This window comes from Vanellus vanellus (assembly GCF_965231255.1).
Source record: "Vanellus vanellus genome assembly, chromosome: 15".
Lineage (NCBI taxonomy): Eukaryota > Metazoa > Chordata > Aves > Charadriiformes > Charadriidae > Vanellus > Vanellus vanellus.
This window is the reverse complement of record NC_138920.1, coordinates 2,118,799-2,146,793: the sequence shown is the minus strand read 5'-3', so window position 1 is coordinate 2,146,793 and position 27,995 is coordinate 2,118,799. Positions and strand designations below refer to the sequence as shown.

The following is a 27,995-nucleotide window of genomic DNA, read 5'->3' as shown; positions in this document are numbered from 1 at the left end:
GCCACCCACAGTCTGGATGCCACCCCGGTGCCTCAGCATGTCACTCATGTATAGGGGCCACCCGTGTTCAGGCATGACCTGTGTCAGCTGCCACCTGTGTTCAGATATGACCCATCCGTGTGTAGACACCACCTATGTGGTGATCCCACCTTTGTGCAGACACCACCCATGAGCAGACACCACCCGTGTGGTGACCCCACCCATTGACGACACCATCCATGTGGTGATTCCACCCATGTGATGATCCCACCCAGGTGCAGACACCACTTATGTGCCAACATCAACCCTGTGTAGATGCCAACCATGTGCCCAGACATGCCACCCATATCCTGGTGGCATGGCACAGCTCAGGACAGAGGGGCCCTGGCCAAGCTGGGGGTGCTCACCTCCCCATGAGGGACCCAACACAGCTCTTTCCAGCAGAACAGCTCCTTTATTTTTAACATTACCCTGCCTTTGACCATTTCATTTTCAGCACATGGACACAGGGAGAGGAATGGCTCAGTGCAAAGAGAACCTGGGTTCACCCTGAAGACCTCTGTGGCCACTTTCCAGCTGTTGCAATGGTTTTGCTCTAAGTCTGGGGAGAAATGTTCTTTGGAAAAGAAAAGTTCTTTCCCAAATGAGTAAAAAGGAACATAGAAGTGCGGATTATGTTTATGTCATTGTCTCTCTCCTGCCATGATCTGCAATTGAAATTCAATTTGAACTGTACTCGCTAATCTTATTGGATCAGTCATCTGCATATATTAGAAACAGCACAGACACCTTTCAGTAGGAACAAGACTAATTTGCCACCCATATTTTGATTTCAAGCTCCAGATATGACCATTGGTGGGGAAAAGCAACCACTTGAAAATAAGACCAAAGGACACCTCGAGGCCCAGGTCAGAGTTCGAACCGACTGTGTATATGTTTAGATTTCAACTTGTTGTACTTGGTGATCAGATCCAGCTTACTGTGCCCCAGAGTCATTCTTTTCTCAGCCCCGTATGCGCTGTTCTTTTCCATCAGCATGTCCTCAGTGAGTTTATCATAGCAAGGAATCACAGGCTTTTTATCTCGTTTTACCTGGCTGTATGGGGATAGCAGGTCCAATTTTCCTTGTCCGGGACTCTGTCTTTTTTCCATCCCATAAAAAGTGTTGTCATTTTCTGCTGTCGGTTCCCTGGAGGTAGCAGCAGGCCCTTTCTGCTTCATGCTTGTCCCGTTGCTACTGGCACCCTCGGAAAGGGACTGCAATGTCTGCTCCTGTCTTAGTGGGGAGCAGTGGCTGCTGTTAGCCTTGCTGTCCCCTTGATAGCTAGGTTTATTGGAGCTCGGGGCAGGGGAAGGCTCTGGCTGCAAGAATGTCCTTGCTGTCATGAGATTTGATTTGTGATACAAGGCCGGGGTGGATTTATTTGGAGGACTGTTCATCGAGTCTGGTGGTTCTCCTTGCTGCTTAGGGCAAGTGGGCTTCAGAGATGTGTCTTCCTTCCCCTTCTTATTACCAGAATCAGAGCCTGAATCTTGCTTTTCCGCGTGTACATTACAGCTGGAGTTTTTCAGAAAGGGAGACATTTTTATGCTTCTGATGCTTACATTGGAAAGGCTGCTGGAGGGGCTCGAGGTTTCAGCATCATTCACCTGTGTGGGTTTTAAAAGGGAGTTGGCAACTTTTGAGGTGTTCTGAGAAGAGGAGCACGTTCCAGGATCTGGCACACAGAAGCTGGTCACTGCTCTGGACTCTGCATACAAGTACCGGAATTCCTTGTCAAACTCAGCAACAATTTGACCACGGAAGTGGGTCACCAGGCTGGTGTGGACTTGGCTGCAAAGCCAGGTGAAACTGTAAAAAAAGAAAAAAGCCCACATGTTTAACTTTAGTTCACAGAGTGCCAGGATGTCTTGCATTGATGTTAACATTCGAGTGATGCATTGCTACCCAATTTATGTCATTAAAAGTTTCTCTGAAGTATGCAAGTCTGAGGTTACTTGAATGTGCTCATTACATAATTACAAAAGAACAACCCTAGAATGGTCAGCTTGGTAATGTAATGAATGTAATGTAATGAATGTAATGAATTTCAGCTTGGTAATGTAATGAACTGTATGAAAATATAAACAATAAACAAGAAATAGCAACCAGGTTTCCTTAGCTTTAATGAAGGACATAGAGCAGCAACTGGTCCCTGCCTAAAAAGCACAACAGCATGTTTCAGGACTTTTCTTCTCCAGCTTCCTCTTGCCAGCGCTCTCTACCAGTAAGCACAGACCCATCGTTTCCCATTCCCCATCCCAGCCATGTGTCAGAGAGCACCAGCTAATGGTTTGCGGTCAGGCTTCTCAGTCCACACCGGGGTTCCTGCGGTGTGCGTGGTTTGTATCCAGCAGGCAGGGGCAAGGAAAGCTCCCACTGGCTGGAGATGGTGTGGCTGCGGGACAATGAGATAGGAAGCGCGTGGCACTGAAGGGCTCTTTCTGCCCAACTTGTGTTGCAGGCTTCCTAGCTCACTGTTTGGCTAGCACAGCCCACTGCAACCATACCTCCCACAGAGGGCGAGGAGAGGGTTTGGGGGGATATCAAGGCAAGCCCGGGCTCCTGCTCTCTTCCCTTGCCTTGGCAGGAGCTACGTTCTCATGTCCTTAACACCTGCAACACGTGACGGACTTGAAGGAGCTGCTTAGGCAGGCAGGAGGGTGAGGAATGGAGATCTTGGGCACTGCCTTGAGGAGCAGAGGTCTCCGGAGTCCCACAGGAATGCCTCAGGACAGAAAGGCTGCTGATGTTGTCCATAGGTATTGCTGGGAGATTCCTCAGACTCTTTCCATCTTTTCCTTGCCATCCAGTTATGAGATGCATGGTGTCAGAAGTTCACAAGTCTTTGCTCAGCAAGTCCAGTCCCTGCTCTCCAGTGCAATGTCTTGGGATGCTTTCTGGGAGCTTGTTACATTTCACCTTAAATCCAATTAGATTTTGCCCCAGCAGGGCAAAAACTTCCACTAATTGCCACTGCATATTTTCCTTATCTATTTAACCCTACCTGTTGTTTGTGCCAAAACTGTAACTTAATTAGCTGCCCCCCCTGTATCTACAGAAAGCAACCACATTTCTCCTCCCAATCTTCATTTCCCTACGTTAAACAGGGAAACTCCTCTTACAGAGTCGGGTTCCCAGGCTCCTGGTCACCCCAGTCATCAGCTGCTTCTTTTATTCTTGCCATAGTCAAACCAGATTAGCAGACTAATTGTGTCAAATAAAACAGAACCTTCACAGATGGAAGTACCTGCTTAGGGCTGCATTATCAGCTGCTAAAGCAAGATACTGACTTTGACAAGAGCAGGAGCAAATCACAGAAGCTACAGGAGAGCAATTGTAATGGGCGATTCCAAGTAAATGTCATTTCAGGACAAGATACTGGCACTATGTTTTGGGATGTCATCGATGTTTACTTCACAAGACAGCTATTTGGGAACTTTTAGTAGGAAAACCAGCTCTTGGCTTGTTCCTGAGCAGCGTGCCATTGTTATGGTTCATAACGTTGTTTCAAAGAAAATAGTATACTTGGACTCAGCATACACACACCCCAAAGAGCAACATAAAAAGAAAAGCTCAATACTCTTCTGCTTAATATCAAACCAGGTAAATTAAGTGAGAATGAAGAAGTAGTTAAAGAGTGAAAACCTTTGCTGGTGGCATGAAGAGGACTCAGAAATACCACACTAGAGGCTCAAAGCAAATGCATACAACTTCACAGAGAGACATGAGAAAAACAAACAATCAAACAAACAAACCAAGCCAACCAACCAACCAAACAACAACAACAACAACAACAACAAAAAAAAAAACCCCACCCACAAACCAGAAAATACCTGGGATGGCTAAATGACAGAAGAGAAGCTATTTGAAGCCATTAGGACAGGGGTAATAGCTTCAAACTGGAAGGCAGAAATAGGCAGAAATTCTTGACTGTGAGGGTGGTGAGCCCCTGGCCCAGGTTGTCCAGAGAAGCTGTGGCTGCCCCATCCCTGGAGGTGTTCAAGACCAGGTTGGACTTGGAGCAACCTGGGCTGGTGGGAGGTGTCCCTGCCCAGGGCAGAGGGGTTGGAACTCAATTATCTTCAAGGTCCCTTCCAACCTAAACCATTCTATGATTCTGTGATTAAGACCAGGAAGCTCATCTTTCAGAACGGTTGGGTCACACATTGCAAAAGGTGTAAGAAATAATATTCAGGTCCATGTGGGGCTAGCACATGGTCCATGTGCAATAGGAGTGCTCAGATAATTCCTCTGCATCGATGTTTACTGTACAGGAGCTTGGGGTGATTGCTTCCCATGAACCCACCTTTATAGAGAATATAAGGGAGGATCAGTCTCCTGTTGAAATCTCTGTAGAAGAGATTAGAAAACCTATCAACAAAGCAGACAGTAACAAATTGGCAGGACCAGGTAACATTAACCCAAGAACTCCAAAGGAATGCAAGGATGAAATAGGTCAACTACTAACCAGGATGTGTTATCTCTCACTTGAAAGTGCCTTGGTTATCAGGCACTGTTGCTAATGTAATACAATTTTTGTAATGTTCCAGTCCATTAAGTCTCATGACTGCACAGTACAAATTAGTAGAGACTCTTCTAAAGAATACAATTAATGGTCATATAGGTAAATACGATATAATAGGAAAGGCAGCTTTTGCAAAGGAGTTATCTCTCACAAAGCTGTGAGAGTTCTTTGAAGAAATCCAAGAGTCCAGACAGAGGAGATTTCGTGTAGCTTGTATCGCCTGTATGGTCAAAGGCATCTATCCCAGGGGCGCTGCCTGGCTCCCAGGAGGGCTGGTGTTCCCGTCCATGTTGCTTACAGCTATTACCCTTCAACACGAGTGCTGCGTCCGCACTGCACAGTGCTTAGATGTAGCCCAGCTCAGGACCTACTCCACTCACACACACACACGTGTTGACTTGAACTCCTTAAAACCACAAACGTTCTCAGAGGACTGAGCGCCCTCTCCTCTGGAGGGGCAGGATTGCATCCCTCACACTGCGAGCATTGTCCCGTGAAGTGTGAGAGGACCCTGGTCAGCCAGGTGGAGCATAATGCCTGCCACCGCTGTTCGCCCAGCCTGGCACCGCTGTTGCCAGCAGACCTGGAAACTGAGCTGTGCAAGTGGTCATGTTTGCTCTCCTCATTCTGGCTAGGAGGTCTCATGTCTCAGACTCAAATGGTCCAGCAGGAGCATCACAACAGCTACCCATTGAGACCTCTGGCCTCACCTTTAGCAGGAGGTAAACAACAGGTCTTGCTTAGCTTTTCCTTCCCTCCCCAGACAAAGTGACTTCCACCTTCTGTCTTCTCCCAGCACCCTCTGACCCAAGTACAGCATCCCTACAGGAACGCACGAGATAGGTACACCCAGCCATCTCCTCTCATCCACAGGAACGGTCCTTTCTCCTGTAAGGGGAGCAGCCGCACATCCAGCTGTACACTCCCCACGCCTTATGACTGTCCCTGCCACTGATGCCTCTTACGGCTCTTTCCCCAGCGCAGGCATTACTGTGTCCCAGCCAACGCTGATTCAACGCGGGCCCGACCACTCTGTGTTATGGCAGGACCTGGAAGGAGTCATCCAAGTCCCCTCAGTGGCACAGCACTCTTTGCTGTAGTACAGGTTTCCATGATAGGACAATGTGGCCCTGCCAGCCATGGCTATTCCCATCACTACAAACTGATAAAGTTCTTTTCCTCCATGCATGGCACGGAGGAGATAGCCAAGGAATGGTCATTCTTGGTCTCTTCTGGTATAAAAAATGAGGCATTGAATAAAGTTAACAGGTTACAAATTCAATACAGATGAGAAGAGGTACTTCCTTGCACACATGACACACCACAAACTGTGGCGCTCCTCGCTGCAGACCACTGTGGATGCTAGAAGTTCACGTGAGTTTCTAAAAGTGGTAGGATATTCCTGCCGTCATTTTTCCCGTAACAAATTGCTGCACACAGAGAGACCGCATCCAGTTCTGATGCTCCCTGGGGCACAAATTGCAGGAGTAAGGATCCCTTCCCTGCCTTGCTTTCAGACCCTCCTGGAGCAGGAACCCTGCAGGAACCCGTGCAGCTCAGCCTTCGGCCAGGAGATGGAGTTGCAGCATCACCTCCCATGGGGTGGGGGGACACCCCCCCCCCTGTCCTGCCGCAGCATCCCCTGCCCTGCTGCTCTGCCTTGGATCGGGCACGGGTGGCAAGAGCTCCCTGGGGTATTTCAGCCGAAGTCTCAGTCTCAGCAGCAACAGGATTAGTTCTTCTGGGTGCCCCTCTGTAGAACCACGGTACGGTCTCGGGTCGCAGTGGCCTTTCTACGGGTGGTTCGCAGTTCTTCACGCTCAGCTTCTCTGCTTCAGCTATTTCCAACTGATGAGATACCAATTTGCAGCAGCAGGTTCTGTGCTTCTTTCAGTAGTTTCTCTTACTCATTTTTATTGCTTTTCTGCCACTTTGGCTGTCAAAGGCATTCTTTTCTTTCTGTATACCAATACAAACTTCTGTGCATCATTTTTTGCTCATTGCTAAATTTAGATACTACATAACACCATTACTAGACCTTTAATTTCCAGTGGCATTTTCTTTGATAAGATGACAACAATCTGACTTTATTGTAGTAAGCTGTTTAAGCTTGCTTCCAGTGCACTTGAAGTCATTTCCACTCCTCATTTTGATTAAAAACTGTACAACGTATTCAGTTAATTTGGGCCTCCCATCTCAGTTATCTCTTATTTCTTATTCATCCTTACAGGAGCGTGCCTCGTCTCTTTCTTCTGGATTCACTTTTTACGTATATACCTGAGGACTTCCTCCTCTTTGCTTTGGTGTGCTCCTCAAGGTTATATATAACTTATCTTCTGATGTATAGCACTAAAGCTCACTTTATTGCTATACATATCAGCCCGGGGTTTCCTACACTGTGCTTTCCATTCCTTATGCACTCACTTTCTGCTTTCTTTCTTGAGGTGACTGTTCATCAAGTTAGATCTGGAACTCGCTCTTAAAAGCTCTTTCCTCTTGCATGGGACATGGATACCTGAGAGCGTGAGCACCTTTCTTTTAAAGAAATTCCAAACCTCCTCCAGCTTCAAACCCATGTGGCTTTACCGGTCCATTGCAAAAACTGACGTACTGAAACCAGGCACAGAGCTTTTGTAATCCTCTCAGCTTTCTCCTCTCATTTTTCAGTTTCAGTTGTCGTGTCGCCTTCAACCCCAAATCTCGAGTTTCCTTCACTACAATATAGCAATGGGCTCCTTCCTCTCTGTGCCAGAGGCAGGACACATACCGATACTTTGACCAACTTCCAATCTGAGCTGAGAAATTTTATCTCCTCTAAGGCAACACAAACAGCCACAGAACTCCCTTTCAGGCTGAAAATACCACCTCTTCCCCCTAGTCCTAACCTGGTAACCGTTTAGTTTCCCTGTCCTGTTTAGCTCTAGCCCCATTTGTCCTTTGCTCCTCTTATCTGCTGCATTAGTAAATGTCTTCATATCTCTCACTCTGTTATGTTAAATAAGTGCTCAAAGAAATGTACTATTTCTTACAGTGCCCAGAATAATACTAAATAACTAACTATATAATTATATTTAGGATTTTAGGTTATTGTTTTTCCTAGAGATCTCAATCAACCCTGTTTTCTCCTTGTCTTTATTTAGAGGAAATGTAAACTTGAAGATGGAAAACACAGGGAAATATTTACTCAATAAACACATAAGAGTTGAGGGGTCTAAACTTACTAGCCTACAGTTGTTTAAGACAAGAGCAGTGAGCTTGGTTCCCACGCTTGGAAAACTCTCCAAAAACGTGCCCGATTCGTACCAATAGGCAGCAATATATCAGAATGAGTTCAGCTTGCCAAGAGTATTTTGGAAAATAAGGCGGCCTTTTACAAAACTATCGATGAAAGTGTCAGCATAGAGAACAACAGTATCAACATAGGGGGTTCAATATGAGGACGTCAATAGGTACACTACTCTCGCTGCGGGCATGTCACACTGCATGTAGGGCTCACAGGAGAGAGAATCTGATGGCTAGAGAGGCAACTAGAGACTAAAAATTTATTTCAGGCATGATTTGAGCATGCATATGAGGAGAGAAGAATCTCTTCTTACAACTGAAGAATTAAGACACTGAATAGCTGGATAGTCAAGGACAGAGTAGGAAAATACCTCTCTGCAAGAGAGGATACAGAGAGACTACACATCTGGATTCAAAGTCAACGTAGAAGGATGTACTGAAACTCTAGAGGGATCTGACATCTTGGCTCTGGTGCTACCCAATATCTTCGTGAGCAGCCTAGATAACAGAAGAGTGTACACTCATTAAATTCACAAATCGTATCCAAATGGAGAGGGACCGCACAGGTGTGAGTTGGAAAAAGGTTTTGAAAAAAATGGATGCAGTTCAACATGAAAATATTAAAATAAAATAAGTTCCAGGCAGTCATGAACAGGTGCACAAATACAGGCTGGAGAATGAGCCGGCAGCAGCTCTGGGAGTTAGAGTATGTCTTAAGGAAAACGCGTCTGTAGTGTCACAGTGTTGGGGAAAAAAAGCAAACGTCCTGGGGGTGTATGGACTACACTGTGGCCTACAAGACACGTGTAATCCTTTCACTCAACTTGAATCCTCTGAGGAACAAGAGATGTTGAGTCTGGAAAAGAGACGACTGAGGGTCAGCGTGGTAACTGTCCTCGGGTTGTACAAACCAAGCTATATGGAAGGTGTCAAATTGTGCTGGTGTCCATAGGAGACAGAGAGCACACAGATGTAGTCCTCCATGATTCAGTGCTCAGGAAGGATGACAACAAAGAACAAAGAGCGAGTTGCTCGCTGGGATGAAGTATAGTAGAGACATCTGGATCTAAGTTATGGAGCACCACAGAGAAGCCACTGGTCAATGTCTGTATGGGTGTCATTAACATACAAAGAGATAGGATGAGTCTCGGAGGTTAAACAAAAGCACCTAAGTAGGAAGATGAAAAACATCAGGATTTTATTGGTAGCCTTATAAAATGCTCCCTCTTCTATGCTTAGACTGGGACAGCGAATTAAAAGAGCATTTCAGGACATTTCAAAAGAGACATTCAGAACCCACCTGGACGCCGTCCTGTGCCACTGCTGTAGGTGCCCCTGCTCTGGCAGGGGGTGGGACTGGGGGAGCTCCAGAGGGCCCTTCCAACCCTGACCAGTCTGGGATTCTGTGACATGGTTATGGAAATTATGTCAGGGAAAGGATGGTAGAATCGCAAGGAAACGGCAAACTGCAGGAACCCAGTGACTCTACAAAGCAAGCTGGATTCCCTCTTAACCTAAATGAAACCTGGCTGTTACACAATATAACTCAGAAGATCTAGAGAGGTCTTAAATTAGAGGCTGGAAGAAAAGCTGTGGTGTACAGAAGGCCACACAGTTTGAGATTGCCCATGTTACCTTAGGAATAAAAGCAAGAAAACTGTATTCTGATATAAGGACAGGATGGAAATCAATGACCCTTAGGTAAGAAATTAGAATCGATGAATATCTGAACAAATAAAACCATGTTTAGAAAAGTGCACGGTGCTGAACAACCAGATCAGATTCAAACGTTTACAAGCATACATAAATTTTATGAGCTAAAGAAACAGACAGATGTTGTGAAATACCTGAGCTGAAATGATGACTGTGACACAGCAGGCATCTCAGAAACTTACTGGGTGGAAGAAAAATCAAGAAACGGTAAAACTGCAAGGGTAGAACTTATACAGAAAGGACAAAGAGAGGATATGTTGCTGGAGCAGTGGCACAATACATTAATAATAAGGTAAATGATATCTCAACAAATTAAATATATTCTTGTTGGATTAAAATTCCATTCCCAAATAGGAAAAACATAGTATTAGGGCTATAATGTGATCTTTCTGAGCAGAGCGCTGATGGTAAATATGCCATGCTAAGGAAGTGCTGAGAGGCTAAGGCGGCAGAAAGCAGAGGAATTAAGGGAGATTCAGTTATAGCCGTGTTGAATGGGAACCGTTACTGGGAGAGTTGAAGAAACTGCATTTTAGACAGTATAAATGATTGGTTTTCTGGTTAGTTTCTCCAAAAAGCAACAAAAGGAGAAATAACATTACCAGTTCAGAAAGTTTCTTTGGAAAGGCCACTCGGCAAAAAAATAACCATGACGTACACATATCAAGTATTCTTTCAGGACCAAAATAATCCACAACAGTAACACTTAACTTAAAAGAGAAATTGAGGAATGCTATTAAAAAGAAATTTAAAAGAGTAACCAAAAAGGTTAAATGCTTGAGGCAGCATGAAGATTGTTTAAAGATGCTATATTAGAGTCTCAGAGAAAATGTACCTATCAAAATAAAGATATTTTAAAACATCCAAAAAGTCACCATAGTTAAAAGGTGCATTAAAGGAAAATATTAAAGTAAACAGGCTTCAAAAACTGGAAGTCAGCAATTTTCCAATTATTAACCAGTGAATAACCTATCATTTAAAATTGAACATAGTCGCAGAGGAATGGAAAGTAGTAAATGTGAACCTTTTAAAGAGCTCCTGGAAAACTACAAACCAGCCAGTCTTATTTCCATACTGAACAAACTGGTAGAAGCAAATAGAGAGTAAAATGATTAGATGCATAAATAACTATAATCATAATGCTGAAGACTCAGCATATTTTTGTGGAAGGAAGCCATGCCTCAAAAGCCTCTTGCAGTTCTTTGAAGGAGGCAGCAAGCACACAGATGCATATGATCTGCTTGATCTTGGCTACTTGAGTTTTCAAAGAGATTTTGACACGGTCATTCAGCAAGGACTCTTAGAAAAATTAAGTGATCATGGAGTACAAAGGAAGGTCTTCCCAAGGAGTAACAGGTGATTAAAGATGGGATACAAATGCTAGCAATAGTTTTAATTTACCCACTGGAATCCCACAAGTTCTGTGCTGGGGTTGCTGCTGTTCAACGTATTCAGAAAAGTCCTGAAAAATGGTAGAAACAGTCCATGACAGAGCTCATTACAAAAGTATAGTGGGTGGTCGAAAGGAAACTGGATAATCAGTAGCTGCAAGAGGATCTAATGGTATGGGGTAAATAAGTGATAAAATGATAGAGAAAATTAAAGGTAAATACATTCAAATCATTGCATAAACCCTGTCGGTCTCTGTATATCGATGAGTTCTCAGATATTAACACTTAGGAAAGAGGTCAGGGTTCCCATGGACAGTTAAAAAAAAATAAATCACTTCAATGTTTAGCACTAGTCAAAAAGGCAAAGAGCAGACTAGGAACTGCCAGAATGGGGACAGAGGAAAAGACAGAGTCACCATTATACTGCAGTGCTAAACTGTAGTGGGTGCGGATATCTTGACAGCTTCATGCAGTTCTGGTCAATAAGTCTCACAAAAGATAGACATTACAATTAAAGGTCTGGAAGTTCTCCTGCGTGAGAAATGACTGAACAGCCAAGGAGACTTCAGCTGGAGAAGAGATGATTCTCATGAGGGATTATAATTGAGGAGGACAAAATCATAGATGCAGTCAAGAAAGTAAATAAGAAACAGTGATTTACTGTGCCCAGGTTATGGGAATTTGGGGACATCAAATATAATTATCTAGCAGTAGGTCTAATGTAAATACAATGGACCTCTTCTTCACACAAAACATAAACTGCATAACCCATTGCCAGAGGGTTATCGTGGGGGCCAACCACGGTGGGAAAAATTCTCTTATGGCAAATTGAACATAAAGAAGCATATACAACATATAACCCCAGAGTTTCTGCATCCGCTGATCCTTGCACTTGTTGAACTGTAAAACCTGCCACTGGGTAAGAACACGCTTACCATCTTCCTGTATCATCCCCAGATACCGCTGGATCTTTGGCTTTATCGGTAACTATTCTCATCCTTTGAATCTACCTTTGCCATCTGCAGGAAAAGTAATCTAAATACCTACTCTACTAGGTATAGTACCAGGCTGCAGCATAGCCGGTAGCAGACTTCCTGATTTTCTCCTGTGGAAGTGTTTCTGACCACTGTTGAACAAATTCCACAAAGAGAGACTGTTTCTTTTGGTCCAGAACATCCTGTGCTTACTGGGACAGCAGAGAATCAGATATGAGACCCTATTCAACTGAACCACCTTCCAGAACTCAAGAAGTTTCAGCTATACAGAGATCTATAGAAAGAGAGCACATCGCAGACCCAAATCCCTGCCCCAGATCAGCAGAGGGAGGAACTGACCCAGAGAACCGAATCGGAGTTTTGAGCAATACCCTGACTCTGGGCCACAGGGAAATAAGACGTTCCTCCAGCTGTGGAGTTCAATCCAGCTGACACATGCTCAGTCTTAGCCATTCAAAAATGAGTGGTCTCCGTTATCTAATCTCCACCCCCTGGAGTCAGTGGGGATGGATAGATGTTCCCCGACAGGGATATTCACTCCATTGTTCTTAGATACGTGTTTTAGGATGATCTAAGTGCCACCAGACACTGCTCTCCGTGTTGTTTCTATAGAGGCTCTACACAACCAGTTTCAACTTGGTACTCCCATTATTCACTGCCAGAGTTTGATAAGGTGACACCTTCACCCTTGGAGATAATGAAGTCAGAAGCAGAGAAGGTGCAGCTTGGAGCTACAGCGCTGATGAGGACACTGGTAGACTGAGGGTCCAGCGGGCGCTGGCTGGGAGATGGAAAAGAGAGAGAAAGGGAGAGGGAGAGCAGCATTCAAGGAGACCTGGCGTAAGGAGAATAAAGTATTGCCAGGGCACCAAATTCACAGAAACATCAGAACAGACTGTCCTGGGGAGTTGCACTGTTTGTGAAGTGCATATTTGTGATGTGCAACAGCGGGAAAATACTGTGGGAAAGATCTGTCGGTGGAAAACTCAAGAGTCTGGTAATAAAAATACGGTACAAGAACAGTACGCCTGATCCTCTGATCGGAACAGTGATGGTGATCAAACAATGTTAATTGAGATTACAGAGGCTGCAAAACGAGGGCAGGTAGTAATAGTGGGAGATTTTGTCCACTCATATACATACTAGGTTAATGCTTCACTGGGATGAGCTGTGGAGGAAAACTTTTTGGAAGCAATAAATGATTACTTGCCAGAATTAACTAGCCTAAATTGTTTGACCCACAAGAAAAGATGCTATTCAGGATGTGGTCTGGAATGATGCATAAGACTCAGTTCCAGAGGTAGAAGTGGAAGAGCTCATTTGTAATAATGCTCACAACACAATTTTAACTCTGTAGTGGTAGAGAGCAATCTAAATAAATGCAGCACCTGGCTATTCAATTTCAAGGAAGGCAATTGCGTAAAAATGCAGCAATTAGTCAAAAAGAGCTGAAAAGGAGCAGTCAAAAAAACCTAAGATGATTACAGGTGGTAGGTTGTTCAAAAATGACATACTGGCAGTTAAGAAATTGGTGGGCCTATTTGAGACCTATGGGTCAAAAGGGGAATTCAGTGATGGCAAGACCGTAGCAGACAACCTCAATGAATTTTTTGCATCCATTGTTAATGCTGGTGACACTGGGATGTGTTTCACTCCTCTGTACCATGGCCACGGCGAAGACTGCTTTGCTGAGGACTGGGAGGTTTCCAGCATGATCCCATCTACAGAGAGGGCTGTGGAAGTAATCTTGAGGCCTGCATACCACTGGAGCTGACCTCCACCCTGGGACACATCAGAGTGTGCTGTGAAGAACAGGATTACGGGTGGCACAGACCTTCTTCCTCTTGGAAGAAGGTCAACAGGGCTACTGTGAAGGCAAGCCCTGCCTCACAGACCTGCTGGAGTTTGGTGAGGGAGCCAGTGAGCACATGGATAAAGGGACCAGTCAGCTACATAGTTTTGGGTTTTCAAACTTTGACAAGGTTCTACACCAAAGCCTTCTAAGAAACTAAGTTGCCATGGGCTTGAAGGAAAGGTCTTGTTATGGACCAAGAGCTGCCGAAAGCAGCAAAGGATGCAAAGGGTAGGGCTTAATGCTCATTTTTCAGCATGAGTAAGAGTCAGCAGTGAGACCACAGAGACTGGGACTGGGACTGGTTTTCATCCTATCGGCGACCTCAGGCATGGAGGGCTGCGGCGAATCGCCAGGTCTGCAGAGGATCCTCAGTTCCTTCAGGTGGTTGAATACCTCACTGGAGGTGAGGAAATCCAGAAGGACCTCACAGAACTGAGCAAGTGGACAAATATGTGGCAGATGAACTTCAGTGTAGGAAAATGTGGTGTACCCATAGGGAAAAATTATCTTTATCAGGCCTGTATGAAGCTGAACCTGGAATAGCTCAGGAAGGAGCTCGAATCATCATCATCAGCTCCCTGAAATCATCATCTCAATGTGCAATGGCAGCTAAAAAATGCAATGAATGTCGGCCTCTGCCAACATAATAACGAAGCAGAGGGCATCGTTTTGACCCTCTGTAACACCACGGTGTAACCATATCTTGGGGGCTGCATGCAGTTCTGGTCTCTGCATCTCAGGAAGGACATAGTGAGGTTAGAGAGGGTGCAGAGAAGGATAATTAAAATGACTGAGGGATGCAGCAACTGCTGTATGAGGAGAGACTGAAAAGGATGAGGCTTTCATTTTAGATAAGAGAAGGGCAGGGTGGGTGGATAAGATGGAACCTTGGAAAACTGTGAAAGCAATGACTTTGCTAATAAAAGCTATTTCACCAACCTGCAGCACTAGAACTAGGAGCACTTCATGAAATTAGTAGGAGATTGGTTTATAACAGACAACGAGTTAGGGCAAATTCACAGACAATAGGTACAGAACAGGTACTGGAGGGAATAAGTAGGGATGTATGCAATGATGGCGCATGCTGTGGGAGGACAAGGGGGATGGACCTTAGATGGCAGTTTGGGCTGCTCTTCCTAAACAGCATCAGCTGGAGGCAGAACCTAGGCTAGGTGGAGCGTCGTCTGACTTGGCAGAACATTTTTTGCATTTTTAAGCAATGAAAGTGATGGTCATAGACAGATGTGTCCAGGAAGCATCAATGTTGTCAGACAAGCAGTTAATGCTATTGGAAAGCTAAACAGCACGGTAAGAGCAAGAGGATGGAGTAGAAGAAGGTAAAGCAACAAAATGAAACCTGACAATTATAAGGGGAAATGAAGAGGAAACGCAGTGTATCATTATCATGGAGAAAAAAATAAAAAAGAGCTATATTATTCACTATTTTGGTAATGAATATTGTCTCAGTGTCACCAGTCTTTGTCACAGCAGTTGCTCCATTGTCTTACCTGTATGTGCCAGCAAGAACTTGGTCACAATCAATCAGGATAAACTTCTCCAGAACTTGGCCTGCAAATTTCTTGCCTGCTTTGCTGTAGTATGTGTCTCCGCCTAGACATCTTATGCGCATGTTCTGAAACCAAAGAAAGCAGAGTTGGTAGGGGGACACGCATTGAACTAAACCGAAATGTTCCCTTCTGTATCACTGATGGACTCCCTCAAGCAGGAGCTCTGCTCCCAGAGGTAGAATGCAGCAAGGCATTAAGTATTTCTCGGCTTCTACATACCAAATATTTTGTTGTGCTGTCTGCTTCTGTAAGATAAAAATACCAGCAAATATTAACAAGTTGCACTTAGGTACAAATGCTGATTTGAAAATAATTTGGAGAATCCTATGAGCCTACAGATAATTTCTGAAGTATGTAGGACTATGCAGTTTCCTCCAGATTATTGATAATATCCAACTAACCCCACTAGCTGATGGCTCTGCATTTAAACTAAATTTTGACCCGTAACAACTAGCCAGTCTCTAATCAATCGAATGTGCTGTTCTGATTTGATACAGTGACAGGCTTCTTAAAACCAAAATATCGCTTGATAAAAAAGATTTACAGAAAGGTATGTCTACATTTTAAGAACTGCCTTTTACCAATATATTTTAGAATTATATTAAAATTTTCAGCTGCTGCACTCAAGTGAAACAGACCCGATCCTCATCTGTTTTAAAGGCTGCAAAGAAATTCTCTGATACAACTTCAGCCTGTAAAACCAACTGCCCAGTACAAAATGGGAAATCACAGCTTTCAGTATCCATCAGGAGCCTTTTTCGCAGTGTGAAGTTTTTACCCATAATAACAGTTATTTGCACCTCAGCTGGAGCAGGCAGAAGATGAGAACAGTCTCTGGAAAGAGTTACTGGCCTGGCCTGTATGATACAGTGCCAAACAAAACATCTCGTCTGTAAATAACCATCCCTAAGGCTGCACCTACGCCGGCCTGCCAGGTCATCCCCGACTGCCCCTCCAGGCCAGCTCCCCTGCCACTGGCGGTGGCTTTGACACACCAGGAGCTGTCACCAACTGTCACCACCTGCGTTTGGCAGATCCCTTTGTGGGCAGCTCATCCCTGCCCAGCATCAGCCCCGCAAAAGATGAAGGCCCATGGTAGATGGTATAGGCCGCACACACCGCCGGGGCCATTTTGCCTCTTGGTGGGGGTGATGCTGCCCATGGTGGTGGGTGATCCTGGTGGAGGTGGCAGCGTCCCCTTCGCCATGCAGCAGACTTCAGCCTGGCCAGCCACAGCTGTTTGTAACAGCCAGTGCTGCAGACAGAAGACAAGCACGAATAGTCATGATTTGCCTACAGATGTCCTCCGCAGGGCACAGACCCACGTCCCTACCACCCCTCCAGGAGATGCTCCCGGGCATCACTGCATCCCCTTCTCCCCCTCCTCCTCCTGCCGGGCAGGTTGATCATGCGTGGGCTCCCCAGGCTGCCTGTACACAGCCAGGGACCAGTTCGCCCGGTCTCTGGCCTCACGTGGGGTTCACGGCACGGAAGTCGTGCCTTGGGGGTGAGGAGCAGGAGGCGGTCACCCTGCGGCAGGTGACTCCATTCCTGACAGCTCTCCTCTTCTGTCAGTGTCCCTGCAGGCAGGAGGTGGGCTTCCCGGAAATGTCTGCTGGAGAGCTCATGGCAGCAGGGTAGGAAAGGCTTGACTCTCATGTCGCGCTGAGGAAGTCTCCCCGCCCACCCACCCACCCAAGGAGCACCATTGCCTTCAGGGCTTCATGACAGCAGCAAATCTCCTCCAGACCAGGGTCCATCTGACCCGACAGTTTATCTCTCACAGTGGGCAATGGCAGCTGGGGAAGGGCAGGAAGAAGGCAGTCATTTATGATGCTGCCTGACTCAGGGGATTCCCTGAGCCTCTTGTGGTTTGTCTTAGTGGGAACCCTTCCTTGGACCTCTTCTCCAAGTACTTGTCCAGTGTTCTCTTGAGTCCATGGAAACTTTTAGCAGGGACAGAGCTGAAGCTTCACAATCTTTGAACTGCTGCTCTCACTTGTTGCCTTTTTGTGTCCCAGGATATGTCCTCATCTGCCATCTATGAGAAGGGAGAAACTTTTTCATTGGAACAAGTTGCCCAGAGAGGTTGTGCAGTCTCCATGCTTGGAGGTTTTCAAGACTAGACCGGGTAAGGCCCTGAGCAACTATGTCTGACCTCACAGGTGATGCTGCTTTGAGCAGGAGGTTGGTCTTGATGGCTTCTTGAGGTCCCTGCCAACTTGCATTAATCTGTGATCCCACCACAGGTTGCTGATATAGAGCTGGATGCTTGAGGAGGTGTTCACATAATTGTCTTGCCAATCAACACAAGGGTTGGGTTTTTTTTCTGGTGCTGAGGTTTTAGTATTACTAGTTCTCACTGGGAGGAGCTTCCTCTACACCACCATGGAAGTTAAAACCAATTCAAGTAAGGGATATCCCATAGATTTGTCATCACAGTATTTCTTCACTCCCTCTATCCTTTCCAAGGCTGGGTGAGTTTCTAGTATCTGGCTCATTTTTTCCATCCTCTTCTTCCTCTTGGCAATCCAGGCTCTGAATTGTGCAAGCAAGATGAGAATCCTGCAGTCTTGCAGGAAAGCCAGACTGCCAGGTACCACTCTCACCCAATTTAGACAGTAGTTTCAGGTTCAGCAGATGGCAATTTAAAAAAAAAAAATCCAACAGCTAAGTCTTCTGCTGTGACCGCTGCCGGTGCTCGATGCACCACTGCAGTATTTGCTGATGTTCAGTACCAGGATTTGACACCAGCGGGCTCGCATAATGTTCTCAGCAGTAAGATGCTGGAGGGGCAATTCCCCCAAATTCCCCATTAAACCCCAAATTGTCACCAGTTATTCCAAATGGAGTTTTACCATCACATCCTGTAGCAACTCAGAGCCAAGAATAAAATATGTACGCTCATTCCGCTTAGATGTGAATATCAAGCATGTATGTTAATGTCCTGCTTGAGATGCATCCGCTTAAGAGGCACTTCACATTGAGACCTGCCTATGAGTCACTGAATGGGGGAGGCAAGTGTTAATTAGCCATTAAAGCACAAGACATGACATCAGGTCTAACAAAGAGATGTAGACAACTCCATGGATGTAAAATCATTCTACTTTTAATTAAAAACAATGACCAGGCTCTTGGATAAGAAGCAAATAAAATACGTTTTGGATAGACGGAATTTATCTGGGCCCACCGGGTGACTTCAGTGATGCAGTTGGTTATGAAAGCAAACATGCTGCAGCATGAAGCAGTTTTCCCTAACAGTTGCCATCCCAAGAGGCAGGATGAAACGGGTCTGGCCTGTGACAAGCAAGAAAGGACAGAGCACCACCAACATGGGGGAAGAAGGAAGCCTCTCTTTGTGTAGACAGGTTAAAAATGAGGGGGAATTAAGACATTTGTAACTGCATCTATTTTGAATGCTGTAAAACATTATTTTTTGCCTTTCCTCTAGCCTGTTTTTAGTTAAGAATTGTTTTGAGGTAACTGGATAACTTCCAAGCGTTCCCCACCAAGATGAAGGGAAAACCTATGATGTCGGTGGCTGGAAGAGAATGAGTCCTCCAGGGAATCCTGTGCACGCAGTGAAGGGCCACAGCCAGGACCTGCTGGCCTTGCAGGACTAACAAAAGACAACAGAAAACCAATTTCCATTGATAGGTGGTAGCCAGAAAGGCTATACGGGGAGCAGCAAGATACTGGGGTGTATTTTGGAGTTTGCAAGTTCCCAAGAGAGCTTGTCACACCGACACATTAATTTTTGTTGTTTGCCTGCTCTGGGCACCGCACACCATTGCTGATGGGCACCCCACTGAGTGGGGAATCGGGCTCTTCACAAACCCCTCATGAACCTACAACTGAATTGCAAAAGCCGAAAAGCAGATCTTAACATGACATTTTTAACGTGGTTTTACATTGAGGCAGTGCAGCATGGCCGGGGGAAATGGTAGGGTTTGCATCAGGACATCTGAAGGGACTCATTCCTTCCTTTCCCCACCCAGCTCTTGCACTACAGCAGCTCTGGCCAGACTCTAAGAGGATCTGAACTATGAGCAATTTAAGTCTTGCAATTCTCTGTCCTAGAGCAGGGGCAGAGAGGGGACAAGGAAAGGAGACGGTACAGGTCCACGTGAACCTAAGTTTTTGGGTCAACCTCTATCTGCACCACCCCAGCAAAGCATTGTAACACACTGCATCTTACTGGCCTGAACTGAAATGAAACTGAAATGAGGACCACAAAACATCAAGATATGGGACTAGGAGGCTTCTCCACTCCCTCCCAACAGATCTTGATTTCCTAGACCAAGCAGCCATGCTCTCTTAGCCTGGGACAGTGGGAGAAGGGATAGGTCCTAGGGACCAGACGGAAGGAACAGAACAAAGGGTACATGTTTTTTATCCATTCCAAGACCTACTTATCATATCCAGTGTGTGACTGAAAACTTACTGGGAGGTTGTCCTGTGTAAGAGCCATTTTATTGCACATTTCCACAAAATGCTTCAAGTACTCTTCATCCAGGATCAGGTAAACGGGGACGTGCCGTCTGCTTGAGGCCTCCAGCAGGTCACATAGTATTTCCATGTCTGTAAACAGATCCATCACAATTGCTATCACCTAGCCAGGAGAAAGTGAGGGGAAGGGGGGGGGAGAAAAACGAGACTGTTGAAATCTCATGCCCAAGTGAATTGTGCATTAACCCATGAATTGAGTATTCAAACCTCCTGAGTTACTGTCTGTGGCCACACAAATGGACATTGCTTCTGGACCTTTGTGTTTAACAGCCCTTACCCCACCATGGCAGATAAAATCACTTTTAATAACTATGAAGATACTCCCCATCCAGCTACCTCCCATCTCATCTGTCATTCACAGAAAGAAATAGCTGAAAGGGTCATACATGTGCACAAACTCTGAATATCATTGATGCAACAACTATGTATTACCTTAAGCAAATACGCCAGAAATACAGCATATAAACAGATGAGCCAAGACTGACCAAAATCATTATCCAATGGGTATGAGTGACTCCGCAGATGACTACTATATTAATATAGAGAAGTATCATATTTTTCAGGAAGGACACACTGCCAGGTAAGGGAGAAGGTATCTTGATCAACTATGTACATGTCCTTGTTTCAAGATTACATCCTAGGGGTGACTAGACAAAATCATAGAATAACGTGTGTGGGAAGGATCCCTTCCCTTTCCCTGCTGGCAGCACTCCTGCTAACGCAGCCCAGGATGCAAGTGATAGTTATGAAACCTAACAGCAGGGAGAAGGAATAACACTAACATTATTAAAAAAAAAAAAAAAAAAGAATTCAAGAAAATCTGTCTTCAGTGAACTGAAGACTTGCAAGATAAGGTCTCCAAGGGAGGGGTTTTAAAATTTAAAATTTAATTTTAAAGAGAACTGCCAGTTCTTGAAAGAATGAGATTGAAGAATGCCATGGCAACCCATCCCACTGTGGAGATGGGATGGGAGGCAGCAGACCATCTTGGCTAAATGAATTCTCCAAAAACTGGAAGGAAAATACAGAAAATGGAAGGTAGGTCATGACAAGTACCTACTACAAGTGAGTTGACCCAGAACTAGAAAATTCAAAGTACAGTATGACCTGCAACCAGAACATGGATCAAGGGAAATCAACCATAAATAGATTAAGATGTGACTGGAGAAGCTGTTCCACTGTTCCTCACAGAGTGAGCCTGCCAGCAGACAACATCAAGGTGGCCATTATTTGAATCAGGAAGGGACTGCTGGGATCATCTGTTGGCCACCACCATTAGTGACAGGCATCAGGGGGACATTTTGGAGAAGGAAGGAACAGGCAGGAGAGCACTTGCTGAGCTGGATGATTTGTCGGGCCTAATGAACTTCACCTGAGGGTGCTTGCAGAGAACTCTGGTGACTTAGACCTTGAACCATTAACAGTTAACACTGAAAATTCATGGAAGACGGCAACAGACTAGGGGACTGAAAAAGGTAAAGTAGTGAAGGATTTACCAACAGGCCGGCTTCATTTCAAAAGCTGATAAAATAATGGAACTACTGACCAAGTACTTTAGTCCCAGTCTTCACCATATCTTAGTGGTAATTAAGGTAACTGTTCGGTACTTGTGAGTTGTGTGCGTAACTCTGATTTTGAGTTTCTGCACCTACTAGTGGCCCAAAAAGTAGTGAGTTTGGGAGTGAAGCTCCAATGGCCTACTTTACCCCGCTACTCAATGTTCATGCCCTGCGCTACACCTTGCACACAAAACGCATGAGAGAGTTTGTCCTGCTACTCATCATGCACCCTCCGTGAGGAGGTACACCTCCTCTGCCTGTGTAAGACCATGGCCATGAATGCAGTTCTCCATAGTCCCAATCACCCTATGGAGCCAGCCATGTAGGGTGAGCTTTCCTCTGCCACTTCTGCTCAGCCGCTCCTCTTCAAACAGAGAGTAAAATGCAGAGGACAGCAGTGAGGTTGACTTTTATCTGCAATGGTTCAAGCTTTAAATAGGAGCAGGCTGAATCACCTTCATGGATCTGACCTGGAATAGCTTCAGAAAAGAGTAGAGGAGCTCCAGGCATCACTGTCCTTAGATGTGGGGACAGGCTCATGTCTCTGCTCCAGACTGGCACGCTGTCCCCAGATTGCTCGCTCCCAGTAGCTCTTCTGCTAGTTTTTCTGCTCGCTCGTGGCCTCGGTGCTGAGTGGAGGCAGCTGCCATGGGCAGAGCGGGACCCTGTTGGCTTTTCTGTGCTCTCCTGCCCAGTCACTTGCTTGGCAAGCTGGCTCCTCTCAGCCCCGCTCTGCCTGCACACACCGTGGAGAGAACCTCTGCACCAGAGCCATGGCAGAGGGCAGCAGTGTCAAAAGGTTGCTTCCTGCTCCCTTGGGGATTTATCCCTTTTGCAGATGGACAAGATTTCTTGGCTCTATCTGATTTGTCCCCACAGACCGTCTCTGTGATGATGCCTTACACACTGTCCCCAATATCTTGCAGAAGAACCCCAGCCCAGCCCACCACAGCAGAGTTTGGGAAGAACCTTCCTGGAGTCTGGCGTGATTCCAGACATCCATGTGGACACAAGACAGCTGTCATCAAGAGCTAAAAGTCATTCCTACTGTCCAGGCCAAAACCACATCTCCACCCTCTCATCCTGGCCCTGGGAGATACAGGCTTCAGAGCCTGACTTCAAAGGGCATCTCTTTTGTAGCCCTCGTCAGCGTTGTCTTCCCAGAAGCCTTGTGAAGCTCTGGCAAACTCTTCTCCCCTCCTGAAATGCACTCTTCTGGCACGGACAGCAGAATCAGCCCAGGAAAAGCTCTGAAAGCAGTGAGAAGCATCTTTAACTTCCCAAATTAAGGTCGCTGCTGGGCTATCAGCATTAGGTACCTCTGAGACCGCCACAAAAACGCAGGACTTCACCATGTCTTTCCACATTGTCCTTCAGCCAAAAACCAAAGGCAATTTAGCCAAATGACTTTGATGGGCCACTCATTCTCTAATGATGAAGCATCAAGAAAAAACTATAGCCTAAACCTTGTGTAAGGCCTCAGGCAAGTCCCTCTCAGCCACGCTTACCTCACGATATTCCAGCTCACCTCAAGCTTAGGTCTGAGGCAGGCTTGGCCCTGGAGACAATCTAAACTTGGCTTGGGAAGTCAATATGATGGAGTCAAGGCAGACCGATGCTCCTTTGTCCCCAGACCCCACGTGTTCAGAGGCACTGCTTGCACCTAGTGCGCACAGAAGGTCCCACACCATCTTGCTTTTCTCTACCAGTGCTCAAAGGCTTTAGCAGAGTTCAGGGCTGTTGCTTGCCCCAAAACAGCACTGCCCCTGTGAGAGGGAGCTGCGCATGGCAGAACATGGCACAGAGTCACCTGTGGCACCCAGTACCTGGGGCTGGATGCAGCTGGATGCCAGGCAGACCTGCATCTCCTGGCAGCCTCGTGGCAGGGCTCCGGCGTCAGCGCGGGAGCAAGCGCCCCAGGCAGTGGGACGCCAGCTTGTGCAAGCTGGGTGGAGCCTTGCGTGATAGTCAGACTCATGTTTTCCAAAGCGGGTTTTCGCTTGGCATCAGGAGGTGGAACAGGCTATAGCTCTGCTCACGGCCTCTTCACATGCAATCCCTTCACAGGAGGGATTTGGGTAGAGTTGCTCCTGGTGGGCAAGCACCCACCGCTGATGTCAGGCAAGAAGACTGGTGGCCCCATGTGCACTGCAGTGTGCAGTGAGGAGCACTGCGGTGGGGAGAGACGGGAGGTTGTGCCCTGCCGCAGCCTCACATGGTGGAGATGCAGGCACCCATGGCGGGGCTGCTCATTCCAAGCATGGGTGCCACAGGGCAGCTGTAAGGGCCGCTCAGATCACCCTATCCTCTCAGAAAACTAGGCAGGCAGCTCTTATAATAACATCAGCTGCACCTCAAAGCCGAGAAGTTTTTTTCGGGGGGATGACTCTGGAAGTCTTCCCCTTGAAGCCTCCTAAAAACATATTGTCACAAAAGTGAGGTCTAAAGCCTCAAAGATAATTTCCAACAGCTCTATAAAGCAGTGGAATTTAGGTACCTAAGGCTCCTGACAACTCACGTCTCACTTTTAAAGCTTTGGGCATTTAAGTCAATCTGGCCTCACAAACCTAAACAACATATGTCCAGTGCCTCTAGCACCTCAGTTCCAGGAGCTGCAAGACTCAGAGCATCCCTGTTCCTCACCATGCTGATCACAGACTCCGAGCCCATGGCATAGCCTTGGCGGGTCGGGACGTTGCAAAGAAGCAGCTGCCCCACAGACTCGAGAAAATTCACACCTTGCCATTGTAGGGTTAAATCATGACATTTCTAAATCCACTCCTGGAAATGCACAATTCAGCAATTACTGCAGTCATCACTTTGGGAATTACAGCACTTACCAGCAACCCATTGGGGTTGCCATCTGTCTGGTTTCTAACCAGCACAGCTGGTTTTACTGGTATTTGCCAATAGCAGTGTGGTTTTGGTCATTACCGTAATGTTGTCATTTGAAGTGACACATTGCTTCTCCGTGGTGCTACCCACGGTGTTACCCTTCTGCTAGCGCACATAAATGCAGACACGCAGCCAGTGTCAGAGTTGTACAAGAGGGGCGCAAGAAGAAGCATGGACAGGTCAAAATCGACTGGAGCTCATCCAACAAAAGTAAAACTGTAATAGTATTATCAAATGAAGGCTAAGGTGTGGCTGCCCTGCATCTCCTTATGTCTGCAAAGAGAAAAGCTCAAATCTGAAAATACATCTTCAAAGACAGCTGGCTAAATACAGCAAAGTAGGAAGACAAACCGCACCAGCAAAAGGTACCAGTAAAACAAATGCCCTTTTTGCTGATTTGTCAGTACAAATACGCTGTTGCAAAATACGTCACCTGATGTTGTTCTGTATGACTGTACAGCAGAAAACAGCAACCAACATTTCAAGACACACACATCCCTGTCTGCAGGACCCAGGAAAAGCAGGCAGGGATCTCAACATCTTTCCCACGTCCCACCAGCACTACATCCCCCTTCTAGGTTAGCTGTAAGCACACAGGAGGAGAAACACTCTAAAGGAGGGATGTGCGACGAGAGCTTAAAGTCTAGGTGGGGAAGATATTTGAAATGCAGAAACAGTGGCTGAAAAGCAAAAAAGCAAGCGGTTCTCTGCACAGTTGCTACTGGCACTTCAAGCAAAAGATGGTCTTACCTCTGGTTGCTCTTTTGGCATTAAAAGACATTTTGGACAGTTTGATGAGCAAAATGACTCAGTGACTACTTAAAGATGTGTAACTGGGGTTGAGAATGAGCTCCAGCTGCTGTCATTGATAGAATTAATCACGGGAAGCACTGGCCAGAACTGCTAGCCTAGAAGCCAGTAAAACACCAGTAATAAACCAACAAGATGGTTGAAAACTCATTCTCACATTTCACACAACAGCCAAAAACACTGCGTGAAAATCCCCAGCTTGAACATAGAGGGCTGAAGATTGTCAGTGCTTTTTCAAGCCAACCGAAAACAGGAAAAAGCTCAAAATGTACTTTAAGTCCAATAAAGCACCTACTGCCTGGGCAACCTCCCCGCAGCACGGGGAGAAGTCCCTGTGAACTGAGAAAGCAGGAAGATGTTTTTCATGCGGTTTAAAGGATCATAATATCATCAGAGATCCGGGACACGTGCTAAGTGACAAGGGGGACATTTCTCGGTAGTCATTTACTTTGTGCGTTCTGCCGTGACTACGTCTTAATCCCCATTTCTGAAAAGGATCGCAGTGTCACAGGACTTTTCAGATCATTTAAGATATCATAAATCAGCTGCCTGCAAGGACAAACAAAGCTTTTTGTCACTGACTTCCTGGATAAAACTTCCTGTATTTGCCTACAAAGGTGCAAGAGAAGTTCAGGCATGAAGCAATGGCTGCTTCCAACTGAGCCATAGCTTACGTGGCAAAACAGTCTTCTTTTGGACAAAAAAAAAAATCCTCATTTACTTCATATCAGGCCCAAATTTCAAGGATATGTGGTTCTGTGATGATGCTGCACAGAATCTGAGCTGCTGCACGGCCCGGGTCTCATCTGCTGGGGACAACATAATCCTGTTTGCTCAACTCTGCAGATGGTGGTAGGAGATAACACTTAAGTTCAGTCCACCTGGAAACAGCTTGTGTTCTTGACCCAGCTGAAGTCCAGGCTTAACAATTCTCACCTCCCATCTTCTGCGCTAGGCAGCAATGAATTTAAGGAGTGACGGTAAAGTTAAATAAGAAACTACCGGAGTGATAAAAGGAATTGCCTAGAAGTTAACTAGTTGAAAGTGAACTTTGCACTAAAAGTTTACTCAATATCTCCACACTACTGAACTGAAGTACCACAAAAGAAAAGTAACATGGAACAGATCAAAAGAACCATAAAGAGGAAAAAGACAATAAAAGCTGAAAATATGTCTGAGAGACAGTTGTCAGAGCTGCTGCTTTAGTACACACTACAGGGGCAAAGTAAAAAGAAAGAAGCAGGAGCATACTTTAGCGAGTAAATTCATGCCAGGATTGTGCTTGGTAGGCAAGTATTGTAGTCGCCCGGTTGTTATTACATCCGAGGGTTGGCAATCTCTACCCGGCAGAAACTGTGCGATGGGGCGAAACGGGCTGATCTTACTCATCCTCAGAGAGACACAGACATCGAGTCTAGAAGATATGATGAGGTACTCTAACCTACTCCAAACCACAGGCGGGGGGGGGATTTTCAGTCCCACAAGTTTACTCAGCTCCTGTGTTCTCCCACAGCAGCCCACCAGCGGTATCCCTCTTGTCCTGCTTAACACGACGTCCGGGGCTCGAGAAAAGCCCTGGCCATGAAAACTCCCTGGCAGAGGGCAGGCGGGCGGACTGGCTGGTGCGCACTTGCCAGCAGAGCGTGAACGCTGCACGCCCTGCCACTCACTGCTCCAGGCTTTGGTACCGCGCTCTGCGCGCCCGCAAATACAGAGGCAGAGCGCCTTAAAGGGCACTGCCTGTGTGACATCTTCCCAGGCGGAAAGAAATTACAGGAAAGGAAAGGAGAAGGAGCAGCTACAGATTTGCCAGAGGAAAAGCGATCACATCATGCCAGGCATCTAGAGAGCAGCGACAGCGTGGAGCCCGTGGTGCGCAGTTGTGGCACCAGGACGTGGTGCTGTGGCACAAGACCCCGCTCCAGGTTCGCGGCTCTATACATACCGTCCGTGCCCGGCTGATCAGAGACCGGAGCAAATCCTTAATGCTGTTAGCTTTGTTTCTTTGGAAAATCACGGTGGCTTGAGTCTGGCCAGACACCGTGAGGAGAGGTGTCCCTGGCCACCCCAGCTCCAGCTCTGGAGGGTGCACATCAGACATGAGCGGAAAGTAGGTGCCAGACGTTAGTTCAGAGTTCAGGGAGGACCTGTCTCCAGCGTCCGCATCGCCAGGGTCAGCCTCTTTGTCTTTCATTGCACCGGGATCTGGAACGCTTTGGTTTCTCTGATGGCTCATATATTCCATGTCCAGGGTGGAAAGGAAAGGCAGCTCCCGTTCCTCAGTGATGGCACTCAGGTAGCCGCGTTCCCCCTGCTCGAGAAAGGCGTCTATGGCAAGCCGGGCTGTTTCACTGTGCTGGAGCACCAGTGGGGTGGTCTCCCTCCACCACGGCTTCTTCAGCTGCTCAAGGCGGCTCTTCAGTGGCCCAGACGCCCCTTGCTGGCCCCCATAGCTGCGGTGGAACTGGGGTCTCACCTCTACTGCTAGGTAGTTGAACATGACCAGAGCTGTTGATGCCAAGAAGTGCCTCTCCAGGTGGATTAGTCCTCTGTCCGACTCCAGGTCTTTTCTGGCCCTCTTGTACTCCTGAGCTCCTCCCAACAGGTTCCTTCAGGACTCAGCATGAGCTCCACTCCTGGGCTTGGGAGTTAATCACCAGGTACAGCCTCCCACTCTGGGGGAGGAGCCGGCTTTCCCCCACTTGGCTTCCTCAGACACACACCTGATCCTTGGTGCTCGGAGTATCCCTTTTGCAAGGGGAGGACGATCAGGTCTTCAGGCTGCTCCTTTCCTTTCCCTGTAACAGATTCGCGTCCTGCCCTCCCGAGAGGTCCCCACCCTCGGCCAAGCAGGCTCTAACCTGTTCTGTC

General features: G+C 46.5%; 1 protein-coding gene across 1 annotated transcript; it reads right to left on the bottom strand.

The window, feature by feature from the left end:
* Positions 1-888: 888 nt before the first annotated feature.
* Positions 889-27,733, bottom strand: FAM83C (family with sequence similarity 83 member C; the record flags this gene model as incomplete). The annotated part of the gene is made up of 4 exons (XM_082490904.1): positions 27,070-27,733; positions 19,796-19,963; positions 15,292-15,416; positions 889-1,831 (listed from the first exon to the last, which is right to left on the bottom strand). Exons 1-4 carry the CDS (start codon positions 27,622-27,624, stop codon positions 889-891), a joined length of 1,791 nt encoding a protein of 596 aa, XP_082347030.1. The 5' UTR covers positions 27,625-27,733.
* Between the last annotated feature and the right edge of the window lie 262 nt (positions 27,734-27,995).